The following is a 26,928-nucleotide window of genomic DNA, read 5'->3' on the forward strand; positions in this document are numbered from 1 at the left end:
TCGACAGAGTAATGCTTCTTTAAGAGGTGCCATTATTTCTAGTTTCTTTCTAGCCACGTGGAAGACGTCGGCCACAAAGCGATCAATGAACATCTGCACTCTTATTTTCTGTTATTGAAAAAGGTGGGGCAATCCCCACCGTAGGCGTCCTGCCCGCGCTGCAGACGCCACATTTCGACAGCCCGCGTCTACACGGCAGTGTCTCTGTTTCACCGATTCGATTGGGCGGTTCGCAGGCGGTGACGCTGACCCGCCGGCCGCTGTGGCAGCCGAGAGTGCCGCAGCCGAGAGGGCCGCAGCCGAGGGGCCGACTCGTGCTCGTGGCCTGATGTGCACCGCATGCCGCGTTCTCCGCGTTCGCTTCGCAGCTTCGACGCTTCACTGCTCCCGCTGACCGGCCACGGCGCGTGCGCCGCCTTCTGTCGCCGACTGAGACCGACCACATGTGCCGCGGCCTCCCTTGGTCCAAAGTGTCGACTGAGTGCCGATCGCGGAATGAGAGTGCATAGGAACTAGGATCAGATGTTTGGCCAAATTTTAATAAATTGCATTGTAACCCCTTAAGAATTTTACCTACTTACGTAAAGTAAAGTAATAACTCCCGTCAGTGGGATGCTGCTCGCTCGAAATTCTCAAATCCAGACAACGAAGCTATGCACGTTCGCCATACGCTACGATGTGGTAACTGCTTCAGATGGCGCTTAACGAAACCTTGCGCATTGAGGATGCGGTTATCGCAGAATTTTATTTGTTTTGAGCAAAAATAATGACCAAATTGAAAAAAATGCGGATAATCTGAACTAGCAAGCCGCTGTCATTAATAACGCATAAAATAATGTGCCGGTAGGCAGCGGTATGCCCACTGCAGGAATTTAGACATCAATCTCTGATCGCCTATTAAAATTTATGGAGTGGAACTAATGACAGAATGCGCATGCGTATTTGGGAAGAGCGCAATGAAAACAAATCCTATCGTATTCCCGGCAGACCGGAAGTATAAATACAGGCTCTTTTTTTACTGCGGTAGCTGTTAGGCGCCCGTCCCTGGCTTGCGCGTCGCCGTCGTCATCGCAGTCGGCGTAACCGGTGGATGCGTTAATGGCATCCATGCACCGGTGAATGCCATTAACGCACCCACCTGTCATTAACGCACTCACCTTATGTCACGGTCTACCTGGGTCGCTTAAGCCTACGGGTGGCTCTGTTTGGAACAGCCGCCTGCCAGTGCAGGGGTGCATCATGCACTTTACCACTACAACAGCTATCGCTGAATCTCGCGTTACATAGTCGTAACTGTCCTGGGAGTTTTTTTTCTTTCTCATGCGATCGAAGCAATGCTTTTTGCAACTGGAATCAGGTACAGTAAATATATATACACTTGTTCCCTACTGCGTGTGGATACCTCGTGCGACGGTATCTTGATGTCATGAAACTTGAAACACACGTTTAAAGCAATCCTTAAGGCTTGCATCTGACTGCTTCAGAGGAACTCGATGATGAAGCCTAATTAAAATGATTGCCGGTAGTAAGCTCGTATTGTTATTTCAACACGTAATCTGTGTTTTCACTAAAATAAAATGCAATAATGCAATCACTGACGAGTGTGCTGCCACACTCATCTATCACTGATATGGATACCGAAAAAAAAACGCGGTCCTAAGTTTCGTTCTTGCAGAAAAAAAAACAGGGCATTTTTTTTTATTCGAGAAGTGTGCCATGAGGCATAAGTTGAAAAAGGAAAGGGGGGGGGGGGGGAAGGAATGCACGGGATTGAAAGTTAAAAGAAGGAGTGAAGAACCGTTGCGCTGAGGTAGTCGCAGAGGTTGTTAATGAAACGGTTGTCCATTGTCCACTTCACGAAGTCACTTTCGCGGTTTCACCGCAGGCCCACCTCTCTGAGGAGCCGTTTTCTGATAGCAGCCGTCGCTGGGCACGTCCACAACAAGTGCCGCACATCACATATGTCCGGTGCAGCGCCACAGTGAGGGCACCTGTCAGGTAGTGACAGATCTTTGGCACGCCACCGATGACGGACAGATGATGTCAGAGCCGCCCCTGCCCGAATCCGGCGCACGGATACCTCCTCCTGCCGAGTAAGACTACGGGGGAGAGGGTGCGAACACGGAGGAATTAGAGCGCGTGTTCGCTGGCGCAGAACTTCGGAATCGCAAACGTGGGACAGGAACGGATCTGGGGGAAGAGGGGAAGGTGGCGGATCGTCTAATGTATGAAGATGAGTCATAGCATCCGCTTGAATGTTATGTGGATCCTGGGCATGGCCGCGAATCCAGTGTATGCGCACAGGACATGGATACTTTGCGCAGAGCACATGAATAGATTGTGAAATCTGGAACGTTCGTCGAACAGCCTTCAGCTGTTTAAGGGCGGCGAGGGAGTCGGTGTAAATGTGAACTGTATTGAATGTTGGAACGAGCGGAAGGGAAGCAATGGCATTGTAAATGGCTTGAAGTTCCAATGCCAGGAGAGTGCACGTATCCGCAGTATACGTTGTGCGAGAGTTGAGATGCGGATGAGATGGACTATACACAGCAGTAACTCCCCTCTCTGCAGAATGAGATGCATCCGTGTATAATATGCACCCTTCAGGCAGATACGCTGCTGATACCGACGGGGAAACAGTGGGGCGATTGTCAGTGAGCTGGCAATAGGACCACGGTGGAAATGTCTTTAAACGATGAAGTTTGAGAGACTGTTTTCGAGCTCTATTTGCCACCCGTTGGTCGATGATTTCACTGAGTGTATTAAGTTGGGCGAACTCCTGTAGCACAGGTATGGGTGTTAAACGAGGCAGATATGTTATGACGCGCATAGCCTCACGATTGATAGCTTCAAGAGAGTCCCACTGTCTGCGGGTGAGACGTTGAAATTGAGCCTGATATACTATCCGTGGCTGAAGGATAGAGCGCACAAGCTGGCGGGCCGTATGAGCACGTGCGCCACCAGAGCGCATAGCTATGCGACGAATCAGACCTATAGTAGCGTGAGCCGATTTACGGGTGGCTGTCAGCCACGGGGTGCCAGTCCCAGATGTATGGAGGAGAAGACCAAGAATACGAACAGTTTCTACCTGAGGAATCAGAGAATTATGTACCGTAAAATTTAAAGGGGGAGCTTTCCGTAAGGCGGCTTTATTTCCAATTCGAATGAAACATGATTTAGTAGGAGAGAGTGTTAGACCCAAAGGTGGGAGGCGAGATGTCAATACATCCAGCGCGTGTTGAAGGACCGACTGATGAATAGACGCATCTGGATGACAGCACCACAAGGTGATATCATCGGCATATGCAAGCACGCGGATAGAAGGGATGGTCTCTAGGGCTCGAACAAGAGGAATTAAAGCCACATTAAATAATGTGGGGGCGAGAACGGAGCCCTGCGGCACTCCGCTATTGGAAGTGAAATTACCAAAGGGCTTTCCGTGGACACGCACGCTGAAGGTTCGATTTGCTAAAAAGGCGTGACTGGAGAAGAGGAACCGGTGAGGGAGACCAAGAGTTTGAAGGGAGGCAAGAATGGCAGAGTGAAGGATGTTATCATATGCCTTTGTTATGTCTGTAGCGATTACGGTTCGTACAAGGTGACTCTGTGGAGAGTGGTCAAGCACGTCAGCAGCCAAAGTAGCAAGGCCGTCCTCCGTTCCAATTTGTGGGCGGAAACCAATTTGGGAATCTGGGTAACAATCATGGGATTCCAGCCACCATGATAAGCGTGCGGCTAGAATGTTTTCATAAAGCTTGCAGATGGTAGGGGTAAGGGAAATTGGACGAAGGGCCGAGAGAGATACTGGGGGCTGACCTGACTTGGGGATTGGAACCACAATAGAATGCTTCCAGTCTCCCGGCATGACGCCAGAAAGCCACACTTCGTTAAAAGTATCAAGTAGGGTTTCCAAAGCCCTCCTTTCCAAGTTACGGAATAAGGAGTTAGGTATGCCGTCGTGCCCGGGAGTAGTAGTAGTTTTTAAACGGTCAATGGAGGCCAGCAGCTCTGTCATGGTGAGGTCAGAAGTAATCCCATCGGGGGGCTCTGTTACCGATAAGTCAGGTGGAGACGTAGCGGTGCAGTCATGGTTTGGAAAAAATTGACGGGCCGCTTGTTGTGCAAATGTGTCCTCATCCACATTTAGCGCGAGGCGAATGCTCTCTGTGTAATCTGCAACCTGAGAAGGGCGCTCCATGGCGTGAAACACTCTCCAAAGATGTCGATTGCCCTGCGTAGAGGACAGGCGGGCACACCATGCAGCCCAGCGTTGCCTGCCTAGCCGCTTTGCATAGCGCCGCGCCCGTGCGGTAGCGCGGTGAAGAGTAGGAAGAGCCGAAGGGTCATCGGGGTGACGAGTAGCGTAAAGATCCGCCTGGCGACGAAGAGCCCACAGATTCAAGAGATGTATGTCCGGGTTTGGGTCGTCTTCATTTACAGTAGTGGTAATAGTGTAAGTAGCGAGAACAGCAGATAGAGTAGACAATGCTGAAGAGGGGTTGAATGTAGATAAATGATTGTCTGCGCGTACAGAATCCCATGACGTTATTCGTACAGTGCGGCGTATTTTCCGTAGACGCGTAGGCGTGAGGGAGATAAAAATAGGGCTGTGATCGCTACCCCAAGTATCAGAATCAACAGCCCAACGAGGGTTACCGGGGCCTAACCACCAAGTCAAATCAGGTGAATACGGGCCACCTCGTGGGCGGGTAGAAGTATTCGGGTGGTTTAAAAGTTGAAAGGAATGATCTGAAAAGCTCCCTTAGATGTGTGAACCCCTTGAGGAATCCGATGGGTAACCCCACGCAGTGTGTGCGCCGTTGAAGTCACCACCAACTAGAATAGGAATACCCGAGTTGGTAGAACGTAGAAAACGAACCCATCCCAGATTGGGAGATGCGGAGCCAGGACGACTATAAAAAGAAACTAGAATAAGGGGTGTGCGTGCAGGTTTTACGAGAAGGGCGACAACCTCTTGACGTGTGTTGCACCACCGTGAAAGGTCGAGCGGTGTGTGCGGAACTGAACTGTGAATATAAATTGCAGATTTACCTGGGCTGAGGGAGGAGGCGGTGCAACGGCGATCAGGGATAGATGGTGAATGGTATGCGCAGAAACCTGAAAGGCGTGGGAGTGCATTATGCTCTTGCAGTAGGAACGCCCATGCCCTCAGCTTTCCGTCGCGAAGGCGGATGTTCACTTCAGAGGCCTTATTAGCGAAACCTCGACAGTTCCACTGCACCACCACCGATGATGATGCGCTATCCATGACGAGGCCGAAGAGCTTCCACGATGAGGGATGTCACCTGCTTCATCAGCGCTAATATCTTGTCCGCTGTCGGGGTAGTCAAGGTTAGGGCACTTGAAAGGGTTGAGGGGGAACAGAGGGGGGGGGGCGGTTTTTTTTTAAAGTACAGTTTTCTTCGAGCAAAAATATGAGACCAATAAATTCTATATGGTTCAATCCCCCCTAAAGTATGAAAAAGCAAACTTGGTTTTGAGCAAAAGAAACTAACCCTATTTCAGGATAGGGCGCACTGTTCTCGAAGTATTTCTGTACATTTAGAGGATAATTTTCGCGCTGCTTGTTGCTGATGGCTTGCGATGGCGCATAACACTTCGCCATTCTCATCCTCAACTAAGACACTAGCTGTTAACCGTAAGATGTTTTTGGGCCGCAGTTTCATTCATCATGCTTCAAGAACCGCCTCAAAAACTACATTGAAAACTTTACACCAAAACTGCCTCCACAACCTTCCCCGCAGCTCGTGCGTTTCAAAACCACTTGAGTAAACTCAGTGTTAATAATCTCATTAATGTTTTCGTAATTAAGATAAGTAAGCCATGTAACAGTGACAAAAATACGCGCTACAAATCGATGGCAATTTTTCTCTGCCGTAACTCAATAAGAGGTATAAATCTCAAACACAGTGTCGCCTGTAGTTGCGAGTGAAATTTTCTTTTTAGAAATGTTTAGCGATTACCAATAAAAAGGGAGTTCACGAATGCCATTCTTGTGAATCAACAGCTTCCGAGGGGCGAATGTGGAAGCCGCAGCTGTCCCGCTCCGCATGCTCAAGGCTACTGGGCCTTGAGCTTGCCTTGAGCTTGGGGTCCGAGAGAGCTGCACATGGCGATAAGGCGTAAGGATCACCCGCAGCATGCGGGAAGCGCAGCGCATGGTGACTTCATGCACAGCCTTTGTCGAAAGCTAAAGGGATATAGGGGGGTTCCGTCCTAAGGCGTGTAGTCAGGCTCTTGTAGGGGGGTAGAGGACCAGAGTTTTATTATTTTCAAGAGATTGTGGGAATATATAACGAGCAGCATGGCGTGGCTGATATGCAACCCCCCCCCCCCCCCTCTCCTCCCTGGGCCCTAAATTTTGACAAAGGACGTACCGTGCGGTCTACTACCCGCCCAGTGGCTCAGAACAGCAATGGGCAACAGCACTGCTAACATGGTGACAATCGCTTGTGCTCGCTTTCGTCGGACCTCTGTGAAGTGTACCTGCTAGCTCATGGGCCCGTGACGTTGTGAACCTCTGTTGCTTCAAAGAGTATCATGCATATCAAGCTGTTTTCTAACTCTCCAGCGGCGCCGTGGTGTCTAATTGGTTTTGGTGCTCGGCTGCCGACCCGAATAACGCGGGTTCGATCTCGGCCGCGGCGATCGCATTTCAATGGAGGCGAAGTGCTAGAGGCCCGTGCACTGTGTGATGTCAGTGCATGTTAAAGAACCCCAGCTGGTCGAAATTATCCGTAGCCCTCCTCTATGGCGTCCCTCATCGCCTGAGTCGCTTTGGGACGTTAAACCCTCATAAAACCCATAAAACGAAACCTAACTATCCATCGCGGTCATGTGCTCCTGGCCGAGACCGCAGCTGCGAACTAGCCGCTTTAGGGAGGCTTTAAGGTCCTGACAAACATACTTGTCAGGACCCGCTCAGTCAGACGGGAGCGGGACAGCGCACCGCCGCCATTCCGTTGTGCAGCTCCGAAAATCGAATCTGCTCGCGCTGGGCGGGCGTGCTGGGGCGTGTCATCGTCTTATGCGGCCGGACTTATGGCACGCTACGCAATAATACCGATAGCGATTGAGGCGTTATTGGCAACTGGTGTTAATTTGACAACCTCGCATTCGATCCTCAACAAATTTGTAAGAATACAGCGATGAAGCTACCGCCACGGATGTCCACGCAAAACATACAGTATGCGTCACCCTTGTGTAAAGCGCTCGCATTGGGCTCCAAATAAAGTGACACCTCGCCGCAGCCACTAGGTTATCGAAGCAACCTTTGCGCGGAAGTAAAGCCACTTAGACCAACAAAAAATGTGGGCAACTATCACTTTAAACGAACACCATCGGTGACATTGATTTCAGCTTTCATTGACTGGTGCGCACTGCTCGACCGCTTTACGCAAGGATGACAGAAACCGTCTACTGTCTGCGCGCTGCCAGCACGTGGTATCAGAGTAGAAGGCGGAGATCCGATTGGGCAGGCGGTGACACCTCCAGACTGGTATCCAGACTTCTCAGATCGATCTCATTGGTTGATCACTGGCTTTGTGCAGTATACAGTTTCCCTTTCAACGCTTCCCCTGTTTCGCGCTTTCAACATTAGACACTATGCCGGCCAGCGCGCGCACGCACGCACCTGCTCACCTTGTAGCCTATCGTGGCGCGCTTGGACGTTGGTCGGTGGCTAACTGTGGTTTAAATATCGTATTTTTTTATTGCTTTCTTTTTCGGAGAGTTTACACTTTCTTTTGGGGGGGAAGGGGGGGATTCCAGAGCTGGGAGACGCTCTCCCATCTCCCGCTGGCAGGAAGAATGCCTTTTTCCTCGGGTGTGCTAATATTACTTTTTCGAAACGGAATCGAATAAGAATAGAGCAGTAAAAAACCGATTAGAATACGAATTGAACAGTGAAACGACCGAATTGAATGCAAATCGAATATTTGTTTTATTGTTCGCTACTTGTGAGAATATTCGTATAAGACGAATATGTATGCTATACAGTGCAGCGCTAGTGGCGGCCCTATAAGTCATGGAGTTAAACTTGTAGCTGTCAAAAGACACGACACTGATCTTCACTGGGGTGGCACACAACACGAAGTCAGGATATTAACTTTACGTTTCTTGCACCATACGCACAAGAAAATGATCTACTGCTGCTGATAACTAGAACTATACCGTAGTTGATGAGATGGACGAGAGTTTCTGCCATGACCTCCGTGTAAGGCCTGAAAGCAGGACCTAGTAAACCTGGCTGAGCCCTGTCCCGTCGCCCAATCTTGAAGGACATATGTAAGAGCATTATGAACGATGTTTCACGAATGGACCGCGGCACGGTGCTGAACCCTCCTTTCCGCACAGACTGACCGCGCCAGCATGCTGTGTGGCGTCGGAGTGGGCCCAGTTTTGGAAACAGGCTTAAAAAGAGAAAGAAACCGACGTGCCCTATTTGAACTTTCAGCTACTTATTCGAAGACTATTCAAAAACTTGGGAACATATTCGATTAGTTTTCGAATAATTTTGAGCATGCACAATTTGATTCGTTCAACCAATCAAACGGCAGGATGTTCGATTCGCTATTCGAAAATTTCAAATATTCGCCCACCCTTACGGTTTTCGACCACGAGGTGGTGTTTTACGGCACCTCCTCGTTCGTAATAACCAAACTCGATGCAGCCACGGTTATTCATTTTATCTGAGACGCAGAGCCAAAAACCTAATTCATATTTTTTACGGTAGCTTCACCTTTGTTCGTAATAAGCGAATGTTCGTTACAGCTGTTGCCGTTATAAGTGGGTTCGACTGTACTCTTTTCAGTCTCTCATCTTCACAGCAGCTGATTCGACTTGCTTATTTTTTGGCACATCGAGAAAAGGGCGTAGCCTCACCAGACGGTTGCATTTTATATCAGTCGCGGCGATCATCACCACTACGCGTGGGGGCACACCGCACCTATGGTGCTTTTATTCGTGGAATACGAATGTATAGATTTATTTTCATGCCTTGTTTTTCGATTTCTTAGCAGAAATTGTTACACATTTGCGAGAGGCCGTTTATTCGCAAGAGTTCATAAAATCTATCTTTTCTGCGCACAATGCGGTTCTGTGTGACGCGGAGTCTTTTTACTCGACTTCACTGGAGGAACCTTTCCGGGATATGCGGTGAGCTATCGGGACAAGAAAAAAATATTTGTTCACAAATATATGGGTCACGTTAACGTATACTTTCGTAATAAGAAAAAAACGTTGATTCTAGCTCCGCGATAAATACTAAGGCAAAAATAATTTGCGTGTGTGAGAAGTGGGGTTAGGAAGAGTCGTAAGAAGCTCTCATGTGCAGTGAAAACGTTGCAGTTCACACTGCCAGGGTTCGGATCATGAGTCAGATGCTTCTGCAACACGGTGCCACCACAAGAGTGTATGGTCTCATACAGATAGTAATTGTGCCTGCGACCAACACAAATGAACGAGCAATAAAGGGTACGGTGCGGATTGTGGAGTACGTCTTAACCGTCGCTCTTATGCGTCCAAGCCTGATAACGGCGGAATAGGAAAAGTGTGAGAAGAATATTCTCTCATCATATACAGACCGTATTATTTTCGCAGTTCAAGGATGATTCTATTATTGCTCTTTATTTGTTATCAGCAAAATAATGCGCGACTACAACTATGCGTTACTTCTTCCGGTTCGCTTCGTACCGTTGCCGTCTTAATGATCATGATCGTCTTCTGGGCTGCTGTCCTCATTGGGGCAGATGTTGTCGTCACCGCAGATACCTGAGGAGGAAAAATAGTCTTAACCGTCGCTCTTATGCGTCCAAGCCTGATAACGGCGGAATAGGAAAAGTGTGAGAAGAATATTCTCTCATCATATACAGACCGTATTATTTTCGCAGTTCAAGGATGATTCTATTATTGCTCTTTATTTGTTATCAGCAAAATAATGCGCGACTACAACTATGCGTTACTTCTTCCGGTTCGCTTCGTACCGTTGCCGTCTTAATGATCATGATCGTCTTCTGGGCTGCTGTCCTCATTGGGGCAGATGTTGTCGTCACCGCAGATACCTGAGGAGGAAAAATAGAAGACGTACAGAAAGGCAAAGGGGCATTTTGAAATTTCACGCGAAATACAACCGCACTTCTTAGTTGGCTTATTTCGTCTAGGTGAGCATGCTTCTATCTACAGATGAGATAAGAAACATTGACGTCCTGTAAGGTTTTATCACCATTAATATTCAGATATTTTATCAGAAAAAAATTATTTGCTTGCACGCATTTCATGAACGATATATTACTGCCGTTAAGCCAGAATGCCGCGCCTCAACAATAAAAAAGAACAAAAATAAAGAATGGCGATCATAGTTAATCATAGTTCTAATTTTAGTGATTAAAAACCTAGCGCCAACTTGTTGAACTTCTGCGTATATCTTTAATTAGCATGATCACGCACTTATTTAGCGGCAGGCTGGCTACGGTGACTGTATTTCGCACCTGAAACACAACTTACTGGATAACACAAAAGCGGCAAAAGTGCTGCGTCATAAACACGCTCCTGCTTAAATCGCATTGAGCGGGTTCGCCATACTGGGAGCGGCAATTTACTTGCGGCCCACAGATGCATAGTCGGTCTTCGGAGCCAGTACCGAATAAAACATACCTTTGAAACGCTTCAGAAAAGCAAGGTACTACTCTGTCAAACGAGCGAGTGCGTGCATTATGTCAACTGGGCGAGCATATCGCGTGATGCAACAGGCGCTCAAAGAAGCAATACAGCGCATATCCTCTTGTGGCCCGGAGCGTAAACTGTGTCATCAGTTTGTCTCAAACACTCAGGCTGTTATAACTTGGGTTCCAAAACTCGACTGCAGTACTTTTTGTCGCGTTTCGAACTTTTGGCTGCACATTAAGACATTTCCGGACCACCGAAAAATTAGAGCCTATCTTCACTCAAATGTGGGATTATGCGTGTTTGTTGCACTGTTGCGAGTGCTAATGTGTGCCTAAAAGTGCTTTACTGTTTATCGATACGCACGTGAATCCAGTTGCGTTTTTTGAACGCCACCCACCGTAAAATGCGTCCGCTTTGACCCTCACCCTTTTCCAAAGCTCCTGGAGAGGAAGGAAACAGCACGCGTTTGACCATACTCCCAAGATAGCATCATGGGTTCTAAATGTAGCGGAGAAGGAGCTTTTTTCGGCACGAACCACTTTCCACGGCTGCTGCGCCTGCCTTTGCGCTGTCCAATATAATGGACAAATATCCCGATGCCGGGTCTCGGGAGGATGCACGAGGTATACCGCACACTGCGCGCCAGGTTTCAGCCAGAGCGTATCGTGACATAAGACCAGCACAGGAGGGCGCTCACCGACGCGGCAGGGGCAGTGGTTGACGTTGGCGCCACCCTTGACCTGCTCGAGGCTGCAGTGCTCCCCGGGACCCGCAGCCGCGTGGCAGTGGCCGGGCGAGCCAGAGCCGTCGCCGTCAAAAACCTTGAGACAGCACTTGGACACGCACTCGTCGTTGTTGTGGCAGCTGTCGCCATCGTGCAAACCCTGCGCGCACACCCGCCGCGTCACGCGGCTTCTACAAACGCGGACGGAGCAGTGGACGTCCAAAGATGTCCGTGGGTGAGAATAGACACTGCTCAGGCGTCTGCGGTCGAACGCAGTAGTATGAAACCACCATAAAATCCAGCTGTGTGGTCGGTGTGCTTGCTTATATGGTCTAAACTAACTTTTTGTTTGGAGTAAGAGTCCACACCAACTCTGCGAAAGCTCTCCGCCCTGTGGCTCTCCGTTCAACGCATTCTGTCGACCCAAGTGAAAAATTCCAAACTCCGCAACTCTGGCACCTTGAGTTCATTGCATGTTCAGTTAAACTTTTCTATAGTAGTAGATATTCGGCAGCTTCTGCGCATAAACAGAAGCAATGCTAACTCAAGTAATCGCAGAGAAAGCATTGAAATTCCATCTTGAAATGGACAGCCATATAACATCGTGTGCACAGCGGCGTGAGCCGCTACGTTAAGGTGATATTTTCCAAGCAACTCTGTTTGACGCGGTACACGCGAAGAAGCGCTTAAAGCGCCAGGGATTTCAACCTCGAACCTTCGATTTACCACTGAAAGAAACAGAAGTTCTATCCCCTGGTCTTCGGTCATCACGAAAAAGCACTTGGCATAGCGCAAGGCAACATTGACACATCGACAGGCGTACAGTATCAAAGGTTACATATGGGGCTGTAGCCGTTTAATACGAAATTTAAGTCACAACCGCTGTTGAGAGGAAATAGCAACGCATAAATCCCGTAACAACGCGGCCATAAATGCCGGCACCGAAGCTTACTCATTGATAGTGACGCAAACAACCACATATGCAAGTGCTTGCCTTTTTCTGATCTAAACTGCTCGGTGCGGAGTATCGCACAATCGCTTCCATGATGGCGCATTCGTTGTACATGTCGTATGATGCGCACTCATGAAAGGTTGTGGGAGGCTTTCTCGGTTTAAGCAGCATCTGCTTCCGTTGCTCTAGCAAGTGCCGGCACTTTGTGATGTCGCTTAAATGACACCGCTTTTGAAATTTTCTGCCCATTGAATCTCCAGTGTCCTTGTGATTGCTTGGTTTCGCCAGCATATTCTGCCACAGGTACCTGCTGTCTTCCTTTAGAAGCCGAGACTAAGTAGCGAAGCTCTATCTATAACAGGAATAATAGCACGCAGCAATCGCTCGTGTCGACAGGGTCAATCTATGACTGCCTGTTGACACAAGGTCACCTGACAGACATTTCAGAAAAGCGCTCAGACTGGCGCTATGCGTGGAGCCACGCGTTACTGAAAAACTCAAGATCGCCCAAATCAACGCCGATGCAATGGCGCTTTCGATGCTCACAGAGCGTCGGGGTCCCGTGGCGACCTGCTGCACGTGGTCGTCGTCGTCGTCGGCCCGAGACAGGCCGGCCAGTGCCACCAGGCACAGAGACGCGAGGACGAGCGGCCTCATAGTGAAAGGCAGAACCAAGTCGGACGTGGGGTGTCAGCCGGCTGGTAGAGTGAAGCACTCCGATCGGCGCGCGGCGTTTGATCGTTCCTATTTATGTGTGCGGCTCGGCACCGACTCAATCGTAGCCCGCAATCGCACCGGCACCCCTGTGGTGTCCACCGGCGTTTCCTGTCCGTCAATACAAAGTGAGTGTGCCCTTATCGCGCCGGTGATTCGCCGCCGTGTCAAGTGTCTTTGCGATCATGAGAGACGTAATCTCATTCCGTTCGAAATGCTTGTCCATCCCCCTTTTTTCAGCCTGCACTCTTTGCGCCTTTCGTGAGAGCTGCGCGTGAGATCAAAGAAACAGAAATAGGAGAGTGCAGGGTGTGACGCAGCCGAGAGTGGATCCGCTGGAGGCATCGCCGCCGTTGGCTCCCGGGAGACACACACACACACGCACGTGAAGAACGCCCCCGCCACTAAGGCAATCAACGTCGCAGCAGCAAAGTGTGCTAAGCTATCGCGTTCCATCGAACAAACATCAAGCTGCCGCCTCCGAAGAGCGCGTCGTTCCGGGAACGGCGCATATGCGAAAACACGAGAGGAGGAATAAGTGCCCGCCGTCCGATCTGTTTGACATCGGAAGCGACAGCTCCGGAGTTCCCTCGACAACGCAGATAAGGGAACAAGGTCGAGGGCTGGCTGTCGGCGGGACATGTAGGCTCGCGCCAAAAATCCTTCCCCAGCAGTCAAGAGTTTGGAGGGCTCTATCCGGGCGCACAAGAGAGAGCCGCCTCGTGGAGAGGCTGCAGGCTATTTATGTCAGAACCGAAAGACAAACCAAGGATACATATTCATGTAGCCCGGCCATGTCCTCCTGTTTACGGTCAGCAGATTTTGAGCCTGCTGAGTCTGCTAACACTCGACGTCTGCTAACACTCGCCAAGCTTTGTTCGAAATGAGGGGAGCTACAGAAGCGCGTCCCTTCGTCACGGCTTCATTCGTGCCTAACATTAAGCAATGTTTCCCTCCCTGCATCTTAATACAATACGTATGCATTACTCTGTGTTTTAGAACGAAGCTATTAGTGGATAACGTGTGGTATGAGTGTCGACGTCTAACGTTGGTGTAACACATCACGTGACCAGCGAGACTCACGTGACTGTGACGCCATGTCACCGGCAGCGAACAGCCATCCTAGAGCGCTCCGCACAGGTGTTGAAAGTCTCTTCGATATTTTGGTGAAAACAACGCTTAATAATGACGAATAAAAAGTAGGGACACACACAGTACTGTGCTCCAACCAGATCATGCACCAACCAGCCCGACTGTTTACATTGTTAAAGCTTGTTTTCAATTAATCACAAATCGCAAAAACATAAGCAGTTGCGACGGTCAACGCATTAATGAGAAAGCAGACTCGCATGTTTTTTTTTTTTTACTCCGTTTCTCTAATGTCTTGCTTGTAATGCTTTTATGGGTTTGATAAACAAAACAAAGCGCGTCCGATCCAGCGACGCGCCTTGTGAACTACATGGTGTTTACAATCCTGCAGGGCGGAAGTTAAACGTTAACACATGCTATGCATTATTCCACGACCCTGCAAAGCGATGTCGACGGGTAACCAGTCGGTGAATTCCCATTTCGCAGGACGCTTCAAGTAGGAACATGACTCGCGCCAGCTGGTCACTATACAGGCGAACATAAAAAGGAAAAAAAGATTGCGGTCTGTTCATAGGCGGTGTTCGCGTTGGGTGTCGGCTTAACAGTGCATACTTGATTCGTACTTGAGCTGGCGATGAAACGACGAAACGCAGCTTTCCTTTCTTGGTTGCATCTTTATCGGGTAACGCTCGGTACTTATTTTTCTAGGAAAAAACAGCGGACGGGGGTCTAGGTTTGGCATTTATGCGCGCAGTCTCGCGGCTTCCACACTCCATTCAGAATCAGAAAGTAAGTTAGACGACAGCAGATTTATAAAATGAAACGGAGTTTCTCTTTCTTGTAAAATGGTGCATCTTAATAAAAGCACCCGTTTACCCTAGTCCACGCACCAGCAAAGACTTTTTTCTTTCTAGCTAACTTCTTCTTCCTATCTCGCAGTGATGTCCGAACGATGGATCATTCCTCATCGTGCTTAGCATTCTATGCGGTTCCCGATTATGTATTCGGGCAGCTGCTTGATTTTAATACGTAAGCAGTCTCTCCGATAACGAATGACAGTTACATAAAAAATGGCGAATATATAAAAAAAGAGCCCCAGTCTTTCCAGGACAAAACACAAGATAATCAGTTCGGCAAATCTGGAACGTTCGCTGACGACGGAAGAGCATACAGGACTTCAGTCGACCAAAGCGGCTTACATGACCAAGACAATACCAAATGGGCCACTTCTAGGCCACATATCGTGGCTCAAAGAACCATTATTGCTTTTTTTTCTTCCCGTTGAGACGAGAAGAGGTCCCGAAAGACACCAGGCGGGCAGATATCGATTTTCTTGAAGAAATGGAAGACGACAAGAAGAGAGATTTAAGAACGGCGTAGCCCTGGTCCTAATTCACTGTTTCCACCGGAAGGGTCCAGTTCTTTCTATTGCCTTGCGCAGACAGGAAGCGTGATTTTTCTTGAGACCCTGTTCGAAAGGAAATGCGCCTTTTCAAATCCGCAGCCGAACAAATCTTTTCCTGGTATAGGTCACCTAATTAACGTTGCTGAAGCTTAATTAAGCTGCGCGACTACTGGTCGAAAGCTCGACACGTTGAAAGAAAAACTCCGGTAAAGACAGCACGCGATACGAACGCGTAACGCTACGCCGTTTTCGGTTTCTCATTGCGGACAGCATAAGCTGCACGCCTTGGCCGTTACTATAATTTCTGACTCTAAGCCGACGGTCCGGCAATGCTTTCTTGCTGCTCAAGTAATGAATCTAAAAGAAATAGCTCGTGCCTTGTTATATATGCGTATTCCGGCACCTTCGATCAATAAAAAATAATGAGGCCGCGCGCGGAGCACCACGCCATGTGCACCTAATGCGCATGCTTGGGCTTTTTCGTTATTTCTTTATCAGTTAAAACGTAAAGACTTTAATTAGCTCAATGTTTTTTTAATGAGCAGCACTTCTACCTAAATACTGTCTTCCACTATTCCAAACGGAAGTAAAGACACACTAACATGTGTCTCTCCTTCCGCTTGGAGCAATGCACAACACTGCAAACATTTCCCTAACCTGCTTCAATTTGAGCATGGCCTATTAGAAGCGCTATTAGCTTACAGAATGCCATTTTATCCTCACTCCAGCTTACAGATTATCGAAACGTAATCAGGTGAGGCTTCCCACCATGTTCAGGTGTTCTTCTCTGTCTAACCGCCACGCTCACGTTTAGCCGATGCACTCTGCTGCGAGCACGGTCGTTGTGAATTCCTGGGCAGTGGTAAAATTTTTGCGCTGGTGAAATGCAGCAATACTTGTCTGCTTGTAATGCAGTGCAGGGCAAAGAAACTTATTGCGACGTCCTATTATCTCCGCTGTGGCTTTGTGATACTCCAAAGCACCGGTAGTAGGGTGCCTGCCTTTTCTTTCGTTTTATTGTTTTTCTTTTTGTGAGCGGATTAAAACTGTCGGTAGATCAGCGCTAGTGTTCGTTACACCCGTGCGTCCTTCGTTTTGTTTCGCCACCAATCAACGAACATGGCGTCGCTTCCCTGTAATACCACGCCGCCGGAAGCGCCCTCTGTCCTTCACTTTTCTAATCATACGACACGTCGTCCTGTAGTCTCACAAAGCGTGTAAATATCACCTAATTATGTTCGCAGGCATTTTGCGGCCTCCTAGTGTCCTCAAGGCACTGTGCGAACACGGGAGCACGCTTGCGCCCCGAAGTCTTCTCGGTCAGCTAAGTGCCACGTGACATTGTGAGGTATACGTTCTCTTCTCCGGAGAGACGACGCATTTGTGCCACCGAAAGGCTCCCTGTAGAACAGCTATCGCTCTGAAAATTGCCCTTCTGGAGCATCCCAGAGAAAGGAACTTAGTACGCGCATCGCCTGCCGCCGCAGTTACCATTCGCTGCCTATGCTGGCCGATGAGCCAATTCAATTGGCTTTTATGTGCGCGGGTGAGCGTCTGCAGAAACTATCCCTCGAGCGCTGGCAAAGCGCCGAGAGCTCACGCAGCGCAGCAACAAGCCATTCTCTCGGCAGTGCGCCGTCGTTACCGGTCGCAGGCGCGGGCGGCGCAATCAGATTCGAGACGCTACACCGGCCCTGACGCGTCGGGAAGAAGACAAGACTGATCGCCGAGCGGGGCCTCCTCGATTCTGTCGGCCGGAAGAGCACCGTCGGTCGCAGCCACCACGGGTGCCCGAGATAGGCAGGAAAAGAATGTGAGGTGCACACGAGAAAAGAAGCTGGGACAAATGTTCGCAGCCTGGCTCGTATCTCCTGGGAATCCTTGGCTGTTGTGTTTTGTTTTTTGCCCAGCTTCAAGGCAACCTCTTAGGCCCACAAGGAGCGCGGAGAGCTATGGCCGGAGATCGGCCTGTCCTGGGCAGCTGAAATGAGAGCGTCTGTTCCGGAAGCGAAGAGTTGGGATGGATGCCCCAGCGTGGGATAGCAAAATACGGGCCTTGGGTTGGTACCGCCACCAGCACGCGCCGTCCGACACGTGCAGAAAGTTTATTGTCGTGAGAGAACAGCAAGATTACTTCGGGAACGAAGTATCAATTTTTCTGTTTACTGTAATTGGGAACTTATCAATGTCGTCATTTAGCAACGGCTGTGCCAACCTTCAAGCAAAAAGCAATATGTATAATTCGGAAACGTAACAGTCATTCACTGCTCCTCAGCCTTTCCTTTCTCTCTTATTTGCTATTAGGAGTAAGAACTTCAATATTTAGAACCATGAAGTTTCTAAGGCTTACTACGCAAAAAAAAAACGTTGAAATTGTGACATATTAATTCTATTTTGAAAGATGTGGTCGTCGTCGCATCCTATGTGATCTGCGTTTTGTTTGCTCTTGCTTCTTAAAAAACGACATGTCTCAGGTATCGCTAACTGAAGCTCTGATTTAAAATATCCAGTCGCCAAGGTGTGCTGTGCAAAAAAAATACACGGCCAAAACATGCATCTTTGTGTAATGCCGCGAATCTTTGTAGTGTTTGTTCATTCTTCAAAGCTGACGGCACGCCGCTTTATCACTTTGTGATGCTAGACGCGGCCAGATTTTTCTCGATTGTTCGCATCCAGGCGGAGCCGATTCTACGTTGTTCCAGAACGTTGCAGTAACTTTGCACGCTTTATCTCGAAAGTTCGTTATCAGCTTTAAACTGAGTGTAGCCGAGAGCGGCAGGCATTCTGTTCGACGATCGTCTTGCACGCTTGTTGCCACGCCGCCGCCGAGTCATTCAGTTCTTTGCGGGCGCAAGTTAGCCCAAATAAAGTTTTATTTGGACGCCATTTTCGCTGTCTTTCTGCTCTCCGGACTGCATTCACCACTACGTGGCAATAGCTTGTATTTTATTTTGGCCTCTTACCATTTTATAACAATCTGTTCTGTAAAAATTTATGAAGACAACAGAACAACTTCTGGAACTAATTGATTTCCTTATTTAAAGCCTTTAGCTGCAATTAATTGCGAATTCTTGGTGTCCTTACTTCAAGCTGTCTACGCTTTAAGTACGGCTTTTGAACATATAAAATATCATGATATTTAAGCAGCGCGTTAGCTACAAAAGGCGCAAGTCAGTTAGCCAGCACTTTTCAACGTCCGGATTTAGAGAATAAATTTTCACGTAAATCAGCGCTGCGTTAGACAAATACAGGAAATCATGTGCTGTCATGTATAGTTAAAGGCCAACTGCAACCAAATTTTTCGCCCCGTAAAAAGACTTTTTTAAGTAGGATGTCAAGACAGTACTAAAACAAATGAGGGGCAATGAAATGGAATGTTGCGGAGGAAATGCCGGAACATTCGTATCCACCTTCTCTTCATTAGTGCTATAGTTCTGCAGCTCTGAAACACGAACCGTATACACTACGACCACTACAGTTACCTGTAGCTTCACTAAGCCACTGTCATCACTAGAACCCAATCATTCGCACCTATCAATGCAGTGTCCTTGCCAGTCGCTATCGCCGGTATGTCATAAGAGCCCGTGCTTGATTATAGCCGACGTTTCATTAAAGCCGGTGTTTTATTTTAGCCAGTGTGTCATTATAGCCGGTTTTTCATTATATTCGGTGTTATAGTAGGTGGCAGGTGAAAACTTCACACAGACCTCGACGACTTGCATCATATCCAGTAAGTTTCCTAACTAAGCGACAGGCCGCTATGTGCACACGTCGTCTGCTGCAGAGCTTTTTAAACGCTTGTAACAGCAGTGCCAGTTTTTAACAAGTGTAGAACTTTGTCACGATTAGTTTTATGGCCCAGCCGGCATACTAGAAGCCATCCTAGCCAGACAGAAATTTCTTTGCAGTTGGCCTTTAAGAGCAAGGGGCAGAATAAAACTTCCCCTGGGAAAGACTCCGGTTTTAACGATTTGTTGGTTTTAAGAAAACTTCAGTACAGTTGTTTGAGATTAATGTGATTTATATCCCTGTACGTTGAAGCCAAAGGACCCGTAATTTCCTGAAACTTTTCCAACATGACTGTCTATTTACCTGTTCCTCCCTGTGTCCCCTGTCTTGCCAGTTTCATAACGCCGCAACTTTCCTCCAAAAAGACGCACTAGCCCAATCACGCGTTGTACCTTCAGAGATATAGTGATTTATTTAATAAGACAACAGAAGAAGCGTGATAATAATAATAATTGTTTTTTTTTGGGGGGGGGGGGGAAGGAAATGGCGCAGTATCTGTCTCATTTATCGTTGGACACCTGAACCGCGCCGTAAGGGACGGAATAAAGGAGGGAGTGAAAGAAGAAAGGAAGAGAGAGGTGCCGTAGTGGAGGGCTCCGGAATAATTTCGACCACCTGGGGATCTTTAACGTGCACTGACATCGCACAGCACACGGGCGCCTTACCGTTTTTCCTCCATAAAAACGCAGCCGTGCGTTTCACGTTTCCTGTTTCATGTTCTTAACGTAACAAAAGTGACAGCAAAACTCTGCAGTAGTTTCTGAGACCGTGTGTCACGTGATACATTGTGACTAATGTGTCATGAATACATACCACACACCGCAGCGGTGGCTGAGTGGTTAAGCATCCGCCTCGCATGCGGGAGGTGCGGGGTTCGATCCCCAGTGCCGCCGGGTACCCACCAATGATACAATGGGTACAAGCGTTCCCCTGGTATGGTGCTCGGCTTATTTAGGGTGAAATGCTTAGAAAACGGGTCTTTGACCGCACTTTGAGAAATTGAAACTACCTTGTGCCATGGCGCTCTTTGGCCATAGATGCCCTTGCGCCATAAAACTTCATAACCATCATCATCAATACATACCGTGCTTGTGAGAAGCAGCCGAAGCGCACCACACGCACAAAAAAATTACGGAGGGCACTTAAGACTGCTTGCGGGGTTTGAATGCGAAAGCATTGCTTTTTATAATCTTTATTTCCTTTCTATTTTTATTTTTATCTTTCTTTTTAATGACACGCCTACTCATTAGCATACAGACGCAAGACAACGCATATACAAGGTTCACCTTTGTTCGCCCAGAAAAAAATTGAAAATTGGTTTTTTGGGGAAAGGAAATGGCGCAGTATCTGTCTCGCATATCGGCGGACACCTGAACCGCGCCGTAAGGGAAGGGATAAAGCAAGGAGTGAGAGAAGAAAGAGGTGCCGTAGTGGAGGGCTCCGGAATAATTTCGACCATCTGGGGATCTTTAACGTGCACTGACATCGCACAGCACACCGGCGCCTTTGCGTTAGCGCGGTTTTGTGGCCTATGGGTTGCGTGCTCGCAATCTGAAAGTCATGGGCTGAATTTCCCGCAGCTTCGTAATAAATTTTATTTTTATACCATTTTTTATACCATATTCACTGCCGAGAGTGCTCGAGGCAGCATAAGGCATCATGCCGGTGTCTTTGGACGACCGAAGCGGCGGATTTCGCTGTCGTGGGAAAGGCAATCTTGTTACTGTTCGCCTTACTAGTTAACCGTTGGCTTGCGCGCAGGCCATTCGCGGCAGCAATGAGCCGTTACGAGTTGTCAGATCCTTTGATTGTACTTTTAATTGCCACCGCTAGAAAGGTACATGCCTGTTGTCACGCCTCTTACACGGCTAGAGCTCATATACGCAGAGTTCCGACGCTTGCTGCTGAAACAATTGTCTGCTTCTCGGCAATAACTAGCGTAAGGTTGGATCTCCAGTACTGCAATGGACGCTTAGGTTTTTTATGTGCCCGGGTGTGTGCATTGTAGAGCTCTGCTTTGGCCGTAATTTTTTTTATTGGACCTTACCAACGAGAAGAACCCGTACAACTTGGCCCGGCTCTTGAACTGCACAAGCTCGGCTCAAGCCCGGAAACGACGTGAAAACTAAGCGCGCTTTTTGGTAACACCAGAGGTTCTTGTTTCTATCATGTACTTTAAGAAGGCCCACGTCGCAAATCAAGCCTGTGGTTTTTATTTTTTTGTATGCCCAGCATCAGACATGTTGATGCCTTGTCTCCAAGGAGATAGCCGAAGTGGCAATATTTAACGTTTTCGTCTTCTCTAGAAATGATAGTTTTATGCCGGTGGTGACGAAACGTGTCGGCGATTTTTGGCAGTGGGTATGAGCTAGCAACCAAATGGGCCGCACCCTTTTTGATTAGTTTGACGTACAGTTCGGACTTAATTCTTCTATACTATGGAGAGGGATCAGAAATATATTGTGTCTGAGTATTGTCACCTTTTTTCGCTCTAGATAAAAACCAAGGGCGACAGCTTTCGTTGCGCCAAAAAGTATTGTGCAAGCGAGTGCTACTGTTCAAGCCGCCGATACTGAGAAGGCAGCGAAGAAAAAAACTGTCCTACGGACATCGTGGCCAAAACTGTGGCGAGAACAAAACAGGAGACTGAAGGTGTTGCGCTGTCGGTCTGTCTGTCTGTGCGTGTGCATGGGGGGGGGGGGGGTGGCGAGGAGCTTTTCATAAACAGTTCGAAGGGTGTCAACATGCTTGACACTGGACTGTGCTCGTGGAACAGGAAAGAGTTGAAGTTTATGTCCCCCACGATCTCCCCAGAGTCCAAAAAACTGTTTTTTAGGGCCATGAAAAGGCTCCCGTCTGCATCATATAACCCGAAGTGGTGGCTCAGTGGTTAGGCCGCTCGGCTACTGGTCCGGAGTACCCGGGTTCCAACACAACCGCGGCGACAGCGTTTCGATGGAGGCGAAACGCTAAGGCGCCCGTGTGCTGTGCGATGTCAGTGCACGTTAAAGATCCCCAGGTGGTCGAAATTATTCCGGAGCCCTCCACTACGGCACCTCTTTCTCCCTTTCTTCTCTTAGTCCCTCTTTTATCCCTTCCCTCACGGCGCGGTTCAGGTGTCCGTTGATATGTGAGACAGATACTGCGCCATTTCCTTTCCCCCAAAACAAATTTTCATTTTTAATTTTTTTCATCGAGTACGCGGAGCTAGTACGCCGCCGGCAATATTGGCTACTGAGGGCTGCCCTGGCAAGTCGTGGTTCTGAATTGTGGGTACCAATCTTCGGCTTTGGGCGAGTGAAATAGGCTTCTGAAATGCGATCTTTTTATCTTTGTGTTTTTAATAGTGTTAGTGGAATAACTTCTGACTGTACACTCAGATTTCAGCAAATCTACCCGCACTGATACCTGGACAGCATGAGGAGTCCTTTGAACCAGATACTATGAAGTTCATTTGAGAACCTCTTTATAGGGTTATTTCCCAGTAAAGTAACACCATTTCAGAAAGGCATACACTGCAAAATGGCTCACAAGTTAGCTGCCTACGCATTCTTCCATGACCGAGGTTTCCTCGACCAACGATGCGGCGGACTACGGGACAATATTTAGGTGCAGTATTAACACCCCCTATTCCCACTCAGATGCGCCTGTGGTCTCCCCACGCACCGGCGTAGAGCGAAAACGTCGTGGTGGTTTCTAAACTCTCCTTCAGACAGAGATTATGTGCAGAGCAGACAACGTACTTCACTGCAGGCATGTCCACCGATCTGTTACGCATAGCTGCTCTGCAGTTAGAAGAAGCCAGCCCAGTCCTGCTTTTAACTATGCCCCAAGTAAGCCCAGGAGGCTGTTGAAAAGGGATTGATAATGGCTACTCCTCTCTGGACCCTTTTTCCGCAGGGAAAATCTGTACTTGGCGCCCATTCCAGCCATTTCCCTTCTGATGACGGCCTCCTTGGATCTTTTTCAAAAACACTCTCCGTTTCCCAATCCGCAAAACAGTATCAATAGTCGCCACTTGCCTCCAATGGGTTCTTGCAGACTCACGGACACGTCATTCTCAAGGCAAACCTAATATTGGTACTTAGACACCGTTCAAGACCACTGTCAAGCAAAACCATTATTGTTACTTAGATACCGACCGCTGAAAAGCGTGTCTAAGCATCTTGGCTGAAGCTAAACAGGCACTCATCGTCTCTCTCAGCAGCAGCGCGGGAGCATACATGCGTAACATTCGTTCGGGAAATGGAAGATGCCTGATAAGTTACCACTTCCTTAGAGCATCGAAACTACGAAAATTGGCTAAAGAGCTCTACAGGGCCCCGTGTGACTCACCACCACTTCGGTGCGACCAAGGCTATGCCAGGGAAGCCATGAGCACAGTCACCCGTGGCAGTAAATCTCTCATCCCTTCCGTTGTCTGCAAACAAGGAAACAGTTAGTGAACGTGAATGTGAGTGGACATGAGCGTGAGTGAATGGTTGTGACTAGTGAGTGTGAGCGGATGTGAGTGTGAGTGAGTGCAAGTGGACATGAGTGCGAGTGTAAGTGGTTGTGAGTGTGAGTGAGCATGAGTGCGAGTGTGAGTGAGTGCTTGTGAGTGCAAGTGTGATTGAGTGGTTTTGAGTGCGAGTGGCCATGAGTGCAAGTGCGACTGAGTGGTTGTGAGTGTGAGTGGACATGAGTGTGAGTGTGAGTGAGTGCATGTGAGTGCAAGACTCGACAACATGGAGGACATCCCCTTGCCTTAAATGATATGCAGACACCAGCTACCGTGGCCAAGAGTGGGTCCCGGTCCCCGTCTTTTGTCGAAGTGGTGCGCCAGTGCGTGCAGCAAAATAAGGAGCTCAAAAGCCGGAATCTCTCCGACCTTCTACGCGTTTTGTTTGATGTCCTGCGTTCATATAGCCAAGCGATGCAGCCTGGCACTTTGAAGAACTTTATACAGCTGGTGCTTTCCATTGAGACCTTGATCACCGCCTTCGCAGAGAACTTCAACTCCTAGATGGCTAGTTTTCTTCAACCTGTTGCAACTAAAAACCCTAGAAAAGTGCCGTTTATCATGCAATGAAACTGCGCTGGGATTATAAGTCGATTAGCAGAACTAAAATTGTTCTTGAAAGAGACCTGTGTTCCAGTACTGGCCCTCTCGGAGGCTGGCTTGCCAAGCGGGGGGTCTTTGCCGGGATAGGTCGCCCACAAGAATTGCAGCATAAAGTCTTTTCCCGCAGGAAGTGCCGCCCATTACATACGAAGGGAGATTCCTCATGTGGCTTTCAACGTCACCGATCTTTGCACCGACAGTATTGAGGTAGTGGCTGTGAGGATTCGGCTCGCCTTCTGAACTCTGTCCATTGCATCAGTATACGTGTCCCCGCGGAAGAAGGTCGATATGGCTTTGTTCCTCCAGCAACTTTGTGACCGCTGCCCAGCACCCAGAATCATCTGCGGTGACTTCAACGCCCACCACCCTGCCTGGGGTGACAGGAACACAGATCCTCGCGGACGCCAACTTGTAGAAGTCATCGACAGTTTGGACCTGTGCGTGGCCAATGACGGAAGTCCCACTTTCTTTCGGCCTCCAACCTCACCCACATCTACAGACCTAACCTTACATTCACCTGACGTCCGTGTGCAGTGGTCAACTAGAGCTGACCGAATGGGAAGTGATCACTACCCGATATTTGTGTTTACTGCCGACTTCCATCTGCGTGGTCCTAAAATTTGCCATGTTGTTAATTGGGGCAAATACAGGGAGCACTTAGCCTGTGTTTCCGGTGATGGGACAGACAAAATGATTTATGCTAAGTTGGCTGCTACCACGGCGCTCAAGCTATCTGATCATTTTCCGACTCCAGATTTAAAACTCAGGAACCTCTGCGCAGCGCGCAGAAGGGCGGAGCGACAACTGTTGCGGAAGAAGGACGACAGAGCCTTGAAGACAACTTTCAACAGGCTTAACTCTGCCATTAGACGTCTTGCGAACAAGCTCTGTAGGTCCCAGTGGGCATCCTTTTGCGCTAGTTTGACGGTTTTCGCACCGATAACGAGAATTTGACGTGTCGTTGGCAGTCTTGCTGGTGGCTCTCGTCCGAGTAAACCTTTCGAGGCGCTTGCATTGCGCACGCAGAAACATCTCGTGTGCTTGGCAGAGAAATTTGCGGATGCATTTGTAAATTCCAGACCAGGCATTCATCCCTGCGCTCTGCCTGCTACGTCTCCGTCTGTTATGAACGCCCCGTTCACACTTCGAGAACTACAGACAGCGCTCCGCAGCCTGCGGCGTCGCTGTGCACCAGGTCCTGACGGCATTACCAATCAAATGTTACAGAACCTGCCTCTGGAACACCGGAAGATGCTCCTAACCTATCTCAATCGAGTGTGGGAGTCTGGTGACGTTCCCCCTTCATGGAAGGTGGCTTGTGTAGTCCCACTGCTGAAGGCCAGCAAAGAGATGACAGACGCGGCCTCGTATCGTCCTGTATCGCTGACGTCGTGTGTGGCTAAGCTCATGGAGAAGATGGCAAGTAAGCGTTTGTCTTGGTGGCTTGAGGATAGAAGGGCACTACCAACATGCATGACTGGATTCCGCACAGGTTTAAGCGCGCAAGATAGCGTCCTGGACTTGATAAGCCACATTGAACATCAGAGTGCTTTTGGACTTTCAACACTAGCTATTTTCCTAGACGTATCAAAGGCTCATGATAGCGTCCTCCAGAGCTCAATACTGAATAGTCTGCAGGTCATAGGCATACAGGGCTATCTTCTGCGATTCATTCACTCATTTCTCAGTGATCGTAAATTTCGAGTGCGGTTAGGCAGTACAATGAGTTCCGAAAGGGCGGTATCGCGAGGGGTACCTCAGGGTAGTGTCCTGTCCCCAACGCTCTTTAATGTTGTCATGGCTGGTCTTCCCGCAAAAGTGCAAAACATTGTAGGCATGTCCATATGTCGATATATGAAGACGACATTTGTCTTTGGTTAACCGGATATCAACACAAACACTTAGCTCTATTAGCGCGACAGGCCGTGCTTTCAGTTAAAAGTTACCTTCAAGGTGTTGGGTTGACTCTCTCGGTGGAAAAATCTGGCTTCGTCCTGTTTCCAGGTAGGGGACGACAGTATGCGCGGCTGAGCATAGACCTTGATCAGTCTTGCCTTCGTCAGGTTAACCACATACGTTTTTTGGGCGTCACTATTGACTCACGTCTACAGTGGCGACGAGCTGTGGACTCGATTGTGGCTTCACTATCTTCGCGTCTCAATGTGCTTCGTAGAGTTGCTAGTGAGCAATGGGGAAACCATCCTGCTTCAATGATCAGGCTTCACGATGCCCTGGTGACAAGTCGCATAATGTACCAGCTCCCTTTAATTTCCCCCTCGGTATCGCAGCTGGAACGCCTTGAGGTTTTGCACAGAATGGGACTAAGGAGGGCTCTCGGCGTTCCGCAGGCTGCTCCAAACAATGCAGTACTGTATGAGTCTCAATCGAAACATCTTCGGCTAGCCGCTTCACAAAGACTTTTGCTGAAAATTGGCCGCCTCAGAGAGACTGTTGCCGGGAGAGCG

At 48.7% G+C, this 26,928-nt stretch overlaps 2 protein-coding genes across 3 annotated transcripts in view; one reads left to right on the forward strand and one right to left on the reverse strand.

Moving 5' to 3' along the window:
* The window catches only part of Gdap1 (ganglioside induced differentiation associated protein 1), a 73,656-nt gene extending 73,089 nt beyond the window's left edge, over positions 1–567 (forward strand). For both annotated transcript variants that reach the window (XM_077647464.1, XM_077647465.1), the window contains one exon: positions 237–567. In XM_077647464.1, the coding sequence (XP_077503590.1) occupies positions 237–394 (158 nt within the window). In that variant the 3' untranslated portion in view covers positions 395–567. The remainder of the gene's footprint in view (positions 1–236) is intronic.
* A 9,344-nt stretch (positions 568–9,911) lies between these two features.
* On the reverse strand, positions 9,912–13,144 carry LOC144114027 (U-scoloptoxin(18)-Er1a-like). The gene is made up of 3 exons (XM_077647466.1): positions 12,909–13,144; positions 11,384–11,570; positions 9,912–10,082 (listed from the first exon to the last, which is right to left on the reverse strand). The coding sequence occupies exons 1-3, from the start codon at positions 13,017–13,019 to the stop codon at positions 10,015–10,017; spliced, it is 366 nt and encodes a 121-aa protein (XP_077503592.1). The 5' UTR covers positions 13,020–13,144; the 3' UTR covers positions 9,912–10,014.
* Between the last annotated feature and the right edge of the window lie 13,784 nt (positions 13,145–26,928).

This window comes from Amblyomma americanum, chromosome 1, assembly GCF_052857255.1.
Source record: "Amblyomma americanum isolate KBUSLIRL-KWMA chromosome 1, ASM5285725v1, whole genome shotgun sequence".
NCBI lineage: Eukaryota > Metazoa > Arthropoda > Arachnida > Ixodida > Ixodidae > Amblyomma > Amblyomma americanum.

Excerpts from the sequence above, each read along its gene's own strand:
- LOC144114027 (XM_077647466.1), bottom strand. The coding sequence starts at position 13,019 with ATGAGGCCGCTCGTCCTCGCGTCTCTGTGCCTGGTGGCACTGGCCGGC. Across the intron at positions 11,571-12,908 it reads CCACGGGACCCCGACGCTCT|GGTTTGCACGATGGCGACAG; the intron begins GTGAGCATCGAA and ends GTGTGCGCGCAG. Across the intron at positions 10,083-11,383 it reads CCACTGCCCCTGCCGCGTCG|GTATCTGCGGTGACGACAAC; the intron begins GTGAGCGCCCTC and ends TTTCCTCCTCAG.